Source organism: Triplophysa dalaica, chromosome 7 (genome assembly GCF_015846415.1).
Source record: "Triplophysa dalaica isolate WHDGS20190420 chromosome 7, ASM1584641v1, whole genome shotgun sequence".
NCBI classification, from domain to species: Eukaryota; Metazoa; Chordata; class Actinopteri; order Cypriniformes; family Nemacheilidae; genus Triplophysa; species Triplophysa dalaica.
Window position 1 is genome coordinate 3,814,483 of NC_079548.1, and position 10,804 is coordinate 3,825,286.

Below are 10,804 nucleotides of genomic sequence, written 5' to 3' on the forward strand. Positions count from 1 at the left end.
AACTCATGTGATCAAACTCACCAACATCTTTAATCTCCATCACAGTTTCACCAGACTCTTGTCCACTGTGAACTGTACATGTGTATTGACCTTCGTCTTCAGCTGTCACATTCTTCAACAGTAGAGAGAAGTTTCCATGTTTAATATCCTCAGTGAAGAAATGAGCTCGATCATGATAATCCTCATGCTGGACTTCTGGTCTAATATCTCCATCTTGATACAGATGAATGAGAGTCTGTGAGTCTGATCTTCTCCATTCCACCTCCAGATCCTTCAGTGATAAGAGTGAATCAACAGAACAGGGCAGAAGAACTGAACCTCCCAGAGGAACAACCAGAGGACCTGAGGAACCCTTCACTGTGAACCCTGAAACAAAAAAAGTATGAATTGAATAATAAAGGATAAATCAAAAGCAAACATTCGTCACTTTGCTGATTGCAAGGGCAAATTTAGTTAAGAAACTGAATCTTGTTCAAATAAAACATTATTTTAGCTTGTCACAACCGTAATATGTGGTAAAAAGAGTTTATTTTAGTAAGTGTGAGAATCTGGATTTCGTCCTGTCCTCTACAAATATTGCATCTGTGTACAATACAATATTCATATATCATATGTAGTCTTTCATATTCATTCGTATTAGTATTAGCTTCTATTTACATAATATGTGCCTTACTGTCCAGTTGTTTAACTTCGTTGAGAGTTGTATCATATCTTATGCTGTCATATGTTGATATAAGTATCTGTTGGTCTCCATCTCAAGGTTCCTTATGATGTCAAGGGACAATTGTTTTGATGCTGTAATATTGAGTACGTATATTAAATACGTACTTTGTGATATCTGATTGTTCTCAGGAGGAATAAGACTAAACAGAAAGTCTGGTGATTTTCCACTCTGGTGGTTTTATATGACACCTCCTGTTTCAAGCATATAAATATTAGTCCTTAACACAATAAACATTGGACACTGATTGAACAAGCACCAGTGTCTGTGTCAAACTTTGTCTCCAGGCCTGAAACTCTGTGTGTTCCGTCGACTAGACTCTTCAACCATAGAATAGGGTTTAGACAATGGGACATAAGAGTTTTACATTCTTACAGTAAGTAATATGTTTTATTCTTATTTTGTAAATGCAGGTCTATTGCAATATGAAGAGATCACTCATCGCAATATTATTTTAAGCTGTAGTAGTCGAAGGCTTTGTTTTATCAATGTGATCTATCAATGTGTCACTGTTATCAATTAAATCTAGGACTAAATCTATGTTACTTTGTAAGGACCTTCCACTAAGGAAGTCAGACTGAGTTTCAAAAAATACATTGAATCTGTGAGTATGTGGATCTATAAAGATTATTGTAAAACATAAAGACTTTTAGCATCTTTACATTCTACTACCTTAATAGTGAAACTAGATACAGATTGTTTATGTCTTCTATTCTCTAAATTTAAGAAATATAATCTATTTTTATATCTTCTTATTCCATCCACTTTGCTCAAGACCTAATAAATGCACCTTCATTTCAATTAATGATCAGTTAAAGGTGCTCAAGGTCAAATGCAAATTCTCTAAGTGAATCAGGTTAAAGCTATAATCAATCTGAGATTTACAGGTGTTGTTAGGTTGATACCAGGAATAACATATTGTTTTAAATTAATTTACGTCTAATGCATCTACTTCATTATAATAACAATAAATCATGTTATCAAATGAAACATTCCTAAAACTGTTTTATTTTTATAAATTGTATGAAATGTACAATTTAATTGTGATTAAATTTTAAATTAGCTCATTTTGTGTATAAAATTGTAAAATTTCTCAGTTCAAACATTTGTTATGTTATCTATGTTCTATTGTGAATAAAATACTGGCTCATGTGGTTTGAAATTCCTTTAGTTTTAATTTTACTCAAATATAAAAAACGTCCCAACAAACAAAACAGGCAAACAATCTTAACACAATATAGACACAAATGAGAATCTTTGGTTGAGCATATCAGTACTGAACAATGAAAAATACAAAACTGAGAAAAAAGAAATAAATAGAAAACCAGAATGAAAGAAAGAAAGAAATGGGAAAAAAGAGAGAGGCCTATTCAAATTAGCTTATATTCCTCAAAAAGTGAAATCAAAGTAAGGGCTTTTATATTGTTATACCATTAAAATGTTTTATACATTTGCTTTATCTCATTTAACCACTGATTGAAGTTGTGCTCTGATTTAAACAACCTACATTAATGAATGAAAAACTTTGCCATACAAACCAAATAGCTAATAACAAAATCTAAATGTTTGTTTTCTTCAAAATCCCAAATGAAAAAATGAATATTTGGATTGTAAGCACTGTACATCTCTCCAAAAATGTTTAACCAATTCACAAAGAAAGAAAACATGGTCTAAACTTTCAATATTAGTTTTACAAAATACACAATTATTCACATTTAAATGTAATTATAATCTTTATAACTCGTTTGTGGGACAAATCTCATTTACAATTTTACAGTTAACTTCCTTAGCCTAATTTTTTTTTTATTTCGCACTTATCAAAATCTTTCAACACAGGCCTATTCTGATTCATCAGGGCTTGGGGGACAATGCTTGTAAAAGAAGATTTCTTAGCTAGTTTCGATTTCAAAAATGATGTTTTATTAACAAAGTTCGGGAGGAGCACGTGCAAATAATTAAGCAGCTGCACGGCATTAGAAATCACGCAGCTGCCCGGCATTAGCAATCACATCACCTATCCTTCCAAACCAGAACGAGCTCTATAAATTGTGAAACCGCCTTACCTCCTCCACTCATAGATTTTCGCAGCATACAGCAGCATGTCTGAGTACGATACTTCAGAAATGGATATCAACGAATCGCTCGCCGCCCAGGGCCCCTCGGAAAACCAGGCCGCCCAACAGAGCACCAGCACCGGTCAAGAAGCCGCCACGGGTAAGACGACAGTAACACCAAGAGGCCGCCAGCCCTCCCGCACCGTCCGTCGCACCCCAAAACGACGAAGCAACGCAGAGTCGTCTCCTCCGCCATCCAGGGCATCAGCAGCTTCTTCAGCCTCTTCCTACACCTCGGCCCAACGCTCGATTCCTGAGATGAGGATATGGACCGTAGTAACCCTAAGACAGGCCCTGGAAAACGCAGACATCCCTTTCTCCAAGAAGGCAACAAAAGCGGAGTTGTATGATCTATTCACCTCCAGCCAGCCCGAAGTTCTAACAACCGCTCCCACAACAAAACCAAAAGCCACTGACAAGACTCGCAGCACCACAATCCTCCAACACCAGGAATCGACTACTCCAACCGCGGCTAGGAAGAGGCGCCATTCACCAAGCATCAAGGACGGCCCTCGGCCAGCCTAAGCCACGCCCCGGACCACGCGGACACCAGCAACCAGCCGGCTGCAGGATCACCCGAGTCCAACACCTCTGACGACTCTACGCCGGCAAGCACGCGCCCGCCAGCGGCAACCCTCCCTACCCTATCAAACTATCCTCCGTCCCACTTTCCCTCCAGTCTCCGGCCTGCAGCCCCACTGCCATCAGATACCGCGAGGCTGCCGCCGGCACAGGCGCAGGCCCAAACCTTTTTCCATTTTCCTATTGCCACAGGCTCTGGAGCTGCCCAAAGCGTGATGCTGCATCCGTACGCTGCTCCAGCAGCCGCCCCTTTTTTCCCACGCACTCTATCCTACCCTAGCCACTGGCCTCCAGCCACACTGCCAATTGATAACGCGAGGCTGCCTCCGTTACAGGCACAGGCTCAGGCTCAAGCTTTTTCTCCATTTCCTATTGCCTCAGGCCCTGGAGCCGCCCAAAACGTGATGCTGCATCCGTACGCGGCTCCAGCAGCCGCCCCTTTGTTCCCACACACCACACCCCGCTCCCTTGCCGCCTTCACCATTCACCCCGCAACACCAATGGCCATCCCCCCGAACGCTCCAGCCTGGGAACCTCCTCCCGTAGCCAGCAACATTACGGACCAGATATTAGCAGAAGTTCAGGCAGCTAGCTTCAGAAGCAGTCCAACACCCCACCCTAGTACCTCCCTATTCGGAACTAATATTCCCCTAGACCACCCACTGAAGCCCCTCCTTGACGTCTCTCTCAGCCACATCATCTCCTCAGTCTCCCCAAGGACCCTACAATCTTACCTCACAGCTTGGAAATGCTTCAAATCGTTCCACGCTAGATTCATCCTAACATTCCCAGACTTCTCAATGCTAGCCATCACCTCATTCATCTCCCACCTAAACACATCAAAAAACCTCCAAGCCAGGTCTATTAAAGGATACCTAAGCGGATTACAATTTTTCCACAAACTCCTATTCGGATCACCTTCACCCCAAATAGCCAGCTCACAGACCTCCATGCTAATCAAAGGCATCCAAAGAGCCCACCCCTCCCGCCCTGACCCCAGAAAACCCATAACACTAGAAATACTAACTAAGTGCATAAACACTCTCCGCCAAGGCTACCACTCCACGCACACTGCCGGCACACTGGACGCCATGTTCATGTTAGCTTTTTTCGGTTTCCTCAGATGTTCAGAACTAACCATCACATCCAAATTCAACCCAGACATCCACCCCACCATTTCAGATCTCTCCGTAATGGATGACGACACAATATCTTACTTAATTAAACAGAGTAAGACAGACCAAACAAAGAGAGGCCATCTAATATACATTTTTAATCTACCATCAGCTCTCCAACCATACCAAACCCTCCAAGCCTACCTCCAGCTCAGAAGCACACAAACCCTAATCCCCTCTGACCCTCTCTTCGTAGACGATTTCAACCGCCCCACCACGCGTTTCTGGTTCCAGAAACACCTCAAGCTAGTCCTGATCCAATCAGGCATCCCAGCAGATAACTTTTCCAGCCACTCCTTCAGAATCGGAGCAGCCACAACAGCGGCCCAAAAAGGACTCTCCCAGCACCAAATCCAAACACTCGGCCGCTGGCCTTCAGAAGCCTTCAAAAGCTACATTCGTTCCGATCGTTCCCACATTAAAGAAGCATCACCGAACCCTCATCAACCAAAACCGTTAACCCCAGTCCGCCGGCAATCCCCCACACACATCAGCAGCTCACAGCACAGCCTTTTCCTATTTTTCCACACTGGCGCAGCAGTGCCGCCCCAGCAGGGGTCTCTATCCACATCTCACACTGCAGCAGCAGTGCTACCCCAGCAGGGGTCCTTACCTATATTTCACACTGCAGAAGCAGTGCTTCCCCAGCAGGGGGGCTTTCACCTGCATTTCCCACCGCAGCAGCAGAGACACCCCAGCAGGGGCTTTTATCTATATTTCACATTGCAGCAGCAGTGCCACCCCAGCAGGGGTCTTTACCTGTATTTCGCACCGCACCGCAGCAGCAGTGCCACCCCACCAGGGGCCTTTATCTATATTTCACACCGCAGCAGGAGTGCTCTCCAGCAGGGGTTTCCATCTATATTTCCAACTGCAGCAGCAGTGCCACCGCAGCAGGGGTCTTTATCTACATTTCACACTGCAGCAGCAGTGCTTCCCCAGCAGGGGCCTTCACCTGTATTTCCCACTGCACAAGCAGTGACGGCCCAGCAGGGGCTTTTATTTCAACTGCAGCAGCAGTACCGCCTCAGCAGGGGCCTCTATCTCACACTGCCGCAGCAGTACAACCCCAGCAGGGGTCTTTATCTATTTCACACTGCAGCAGCAGTGCTTCCCCAGCAGGGGCCTTCACCTGTATTTCCACTGCACCAGCAGTGACGCCCCAGCAGGGGCTTTTATTTCACACTGCAGCAGCAGTACCGCCTCAGCAGGGGCCTCTATCTCACACTGCCGCAGCAGTACCACCCCAGCAGGGGTCTTTATCTATATTTCACACTGCAGCAGCAGTGCCTCCCCAGCAGGGGCCTTCATCTGTATTTCCCACTGCAACAGCAGTGACGCCCCAGCAGGGGTTCTACCTATGTTTCACACCGCAGCAGCAGCGCCACCCCAGCAGGGGTCTCTTATCTATATTTCACACCGCAGCAGCAGCGCCACCCCAGCAGGGGCCTTTATCTATATCTAAATCCGCCGCAGCAAATGCCGCCCCAGCAGAAGCTTTCTACCGCCTCAGCCATAGCGTCGTCCCAGTAAGGGCTCCCATACACGTTGTTTAAACCGCAGCAGCAGCACCTCCCGTACAGGGGCCTCCATCCACATTTCCCATGACCACACCAGTATCCGTACCGCACAGAAGCCCACAAAAACCAACCCCGCAGAGGCCCCAGCCGGGACCCCACTCAAAACGAAGGCCAGCAACTCACCGCTGTAAACCTTGCTAATTTTTGGGGGGGCAATAACGCCCAGCTTTGGCTGCTGTCCTGCACTAGTCACATTTTTTGGGGGAAAGTGCTCGGGGCACGGGCAAACACAGAGACCAGAGCCCTTGCCCCGAACAAAGGGGGAGCGCTCCGGGGTCGGTAGAGAATGCCGACCCCGGAGCCCTCTCCCCGGACAGCACGCCAAATATGCATACTAAATTCTCAGCGTAACCACGCTGCCCCCCCTTTAATTATTTGCTAAGGTGAACTCGTGAATTGTGTGCCCTCTAGCGGCGGAAACAACGTAAAGCGCCTTTAATTTGTCTTCATGATAAGGAGTGGGTGTATTTTATATTGTTTTTTTTTATGCAGTTCAGCAATTTATTGTTTATCTAAAATACAGACAGCAGTTCCATTTGTCTTTTATTAATTGTTTAAACATGTCGTCTAGCCTCAACAGTCCGTAAATAAAATAAAAAAAACAGAGCAGCACATTTAACCACATGTTCGTTCAGGGTTCGTTTAAAAAGAATCCAAAAACGTAGTTTGCAAATACGTTAAATACTCATTTAAAACGTCATTGTTATTAGAGAGAAACCGTGAGCTCGGTAGCTTCTGGTCGTTAGTATCACTCACCCTCTGCGATCCTCAGCAATATTACTATTAAAAACAAATAATGTAGAAACATCCTTAAACATACAAATTAGACGAAGCACTATATTCAGCTATAAATTGTCGTAAAATATAATTTGCTGACGGACGATCATGTCCTTCAAATGTCGGCAGACCAGCTTTCACTTTCAGATTTAACATAGACTACTTCCTCTTTTAAATTGTGGCAGGGGCGGAAACAGTCAAAAGATCAGGAAATGTTCATTTAGTGAAAAATAGGCACCACAATAAACGCATAAAGAGCACAGTGGGCTTACTTTACCATATAATACATCAAAAACTACACAAAACGAGAGAAAACAAACATACAGTCACAAAGATTCTACAAACTACTGCTCCCATAATGCATTGCTCGGCACTGTTCCGGGGTTCTGCCTTTACATGAAACTCGAACGCAGGAATTCAAGACCAGGCTAAGTTTTTTGTATATAAGAAATAGAAATTAATATGTTCAAAATTGGGTGACATTTTTTATTTATCATATTTACATACTGACCGCTCCCTAGATTATAATATACATATATTTATTGAATTATTGACATATATTATATGGTAAAAGCAGTGTATTAGTGTGCTTAAGTATAAACTTTAGAAAAATTGATCATATGTAGTACATTTTGTGGTTGGCAACCCTTCTAAATCTCAACAGGTGACAAAACATGTCTTTTATTAGCCAATTTATAGATTTTACTCGCCTGTGATTAAGGATTGATGCAAAGCATAAATTCAGCACAGATTTCATTTCAACGCCTGCTCGCCAGCTCTGACAGTCTTTTAACTGAGAGCGCATGTGTCCCATCACATTAAATGGTCTTCTTTCTTTACTTTACATTGGAGTAAATGGTAGATTCAGTGGAAATTTAATATGAAAACAAAGAAAAATTTAGAGGAGTATGTTTCATTTATGTTCTTTTGTTCATTTGCACTCAAGCTTCATTGTGTCCGTAGAGGGTTGGTATAACCTACTATATTTTTTAACATGTTTATTTATGTACTAATGTCCATTTGTTTTAATAGTGTTTGTAATGTTGAATAAGACAACATTTTGCTGATCTGTTATAATGAAGGATTCATTTTTACAGACCTACACCAAGTCCATTGTTTCTTTAGATCCTGTTAAACAGCAAAATGATTTCACGGACAAAGATTAGGCTCAATATTAGAAATGAATGATCATAAAAGTCTCAATAAATGCAGTATATGCCCTGTTTTCTTATATTAGGAGTATTTGAAAGTGAACGGTCAATAAAATGATATTACAGAGCTTTACTAATCTCTCTCTCTCTCTCTCTCTCTCTCTCTCTCTCCCTCTCTTTATTTATTTCTCAGGAGTAAACTGGTAAAGCAGTGTTGAAGCAGATGGACAAAAGAGGGGTCATTTCTTTTTGTATTTTATGCTAAAATAAATTTCGGAATCTAACAATCAAAATCATGTAACCCAGAATAATCCTTGTGTCTTTCCCCTTAACACAGAGCTCCTGGGTGAGTTGACCAAAAAGTTGAATCTGGATTAGAATGATCAGGATTTAAAAACCGACTGTACAGACCTCAGATCAGTGTGATCAAACACTTTATAACATGATCACAGGCTTTCCCGATTGTTATTAATAGAACAAGAAAAACAATGGTTTAATTTCGTGAGGGTCAACACAATGTCAATGATAAAATAAACTTTAACCGCGATGATGCTCTTCATCTTCTCGTATAAGTTACTCTGTCTGAACTTCATTTAGAAGAGATCATCCACATGTCCAACTCACTTCCAGATGAGGAGCCCTTGACCTGTGACCTCTGGAGGGAGTGACGTAGCGCAATTTGTGCCTGTTTGAAATACACTTGGAGAACGAAGTAAAAAAAATAACATCATTTTCTCTTTCTGGGAGGACTTTAAATGCGCCGTCGTCTTCCGAAGTGTCCTTGAAATAAACTTTTTTTTGTCATCATGGGACAAAACTAGCTTTTGAAATTGTTTTTCTTCTTTTATTTGAGAGGTGGTCGGCAACAAACAATAAGGTGCATCACCGCCACCTACTATACTGGAGTCAAATAATATATATAACATAAAGTGATGTTCATTTTCATATCAATAATTCATATAGAATAATTGCAGTTTGAGGAAATGGTGAGATAAAAGTTGTAAAGATACATGACAAACAAAACATGTTTTTCTTTGCCATAAGAACATAATTGAATCAACTCATGTTTCAGCATGACTGAAAAGCACCAATGAAAAAAAGATCATTGTAGAACTTATAGTAAAGTAATTCATCTTAAGTGTGCTTATGTAGATTCTCTCAACCTCCTGTCATAAAATGTGAGCCATGCAGTCTTGGTGGAAGTTGGCATTTGTGAGGAACAAATGTCAGTTTTTAACAAAGGGAACTATCTGTGAAATAACCTCATAGAAATGAGTAGGCTAATACTTCATTTAATAGAATTTCAAAAAATAATGTTTAGCTCTGTATTGTGTATTGTGTATTGTGTATTGTGTATTATGTATTGTGGCAATTCCAGTCCAGTATCTGTGGAATTTCAATAGAAACAAACCTCAGGAATGGGAAAGTCACTCAACATCAATCTGAGAAAGTTGTGAAAAAAGCCTTTCCATTATATACTCATTTTGTAAATGATCCTAAAACACATCTAAAATACATCCATCCATCCATTTTCTACCGCTTATCCGAACTACCTCGGGTCACGGGGAGCCTGCGCCTATCTCAGGAGTCATCGGGCATCAAGGCAGGATACACCCTGGATGGAGTGCCAACCCATCGCAGGGCACACACACTCACTCATTCACTCACGCACTCACACCCTATGGACAATTTTTTCAGAGATGCCAATCAGCCTACCATGCATGTCTTTGGACCAGGGGAGGAAACCCCCGAGGCACGGGGAGAACATGCAAACTCCACACACACAAGTCAGAAGCGGGAATCGAACCCCCAACCCTGGAGGTGTGAGGCGAACGTGCTAACCACTAAGCCACCGTCACAGGACAAAAGGGTTCAATAAATGATAGCGGCCACTATCGGTGGTGTTGATAATTGCAATCTACATCTCACAGGCGAACAACACACTGAAGTTACGGACACAGGACAGAGATGTCGTCGTCTGAGACAGCAGAGAGTAACCTTTGCAAATCAAGTGACGAGGTTTATTTACAAAGAAAAACAAATTAATTAAATTGACTTAATTCATTATTTACTCTAATCGTTATAGTGAAAATTATTGTTACTTGTATAACATTGTGTCAGTGATGTATTCGCTTATTTTGCATAGCATTTTTTGGCACGGTAACTTGGTTCGTAACATACAGCCTATTTAAACCGCTTGCTAATGCTAAAGTAAGGCATCACCCCAATTGATCAATTGTATCTTCTCAAATCTTCGTTGACACTGTATTACTGATAAACTATGCAACGTGGAAGTTTGGATTTTATCCTATCAATTATTAAATTACACATTTGTATGCACAGAAGCTAAGCAGTATTATAATATAATTTACGACCGATGTATGCAAATTATGATTGTAAAAATGATTTCTAACTTGATTTGCACACGGCCATGCAAAAAGGAATTATAGTACAATAACAAAGTGCTAAAAACAAGAAAAACTCACTTGATGCTCATGCTCATCTATTAGCCAAAGCTATCAAACAAACACTTCACTTATATAGCGGAAATTAGACAAACTTACCGGTCCAGCAGAAAGCTTGCAACTTCGGCGTCGCTTAGCAAACCCTTTTCCTGTTTCAGTGCCCTCCATTTGGGAAAAGCCATGCCGATGTTTATTCGGGTTTTCTGCAGTTTTTTGTCTCGACTTCGCCTTGCTGCGTC

General features: G+C 41.9%; 1 protein-coding gene across 1 annotated transcript in view; it reads right to left on the minus strand.

Annotated features, from left to right (window-relative positions):
• Nucleotides 1-7,070, minus strand: part of LOC130426941 (uncharacterized) — a 56,934-nt gene extending 49,864 nt beyond the window's left edge. Inside the window, exons 1-2 of the mRNA XM_056753955.1 lie at nucleotides 6,929-7,070; nucleotides 22-366 (exon numbers count right to left, since the gene is read on the minus strand). Of these exons, the coding sequence (XP_056609933.1) occupies nucleotides 22-366; nucleotides 6,929-6,980 (397 nt within the window). The 5' untranslated portion in view covers nucleotides 6,981-7,070. The remainder of the gene's footprint in view (nucleotides 1-21; nucleotides 367-6,928) is intronic.
• Nucleotides 7,071-10,804: the final 3,734 nt, after the last annotated feature.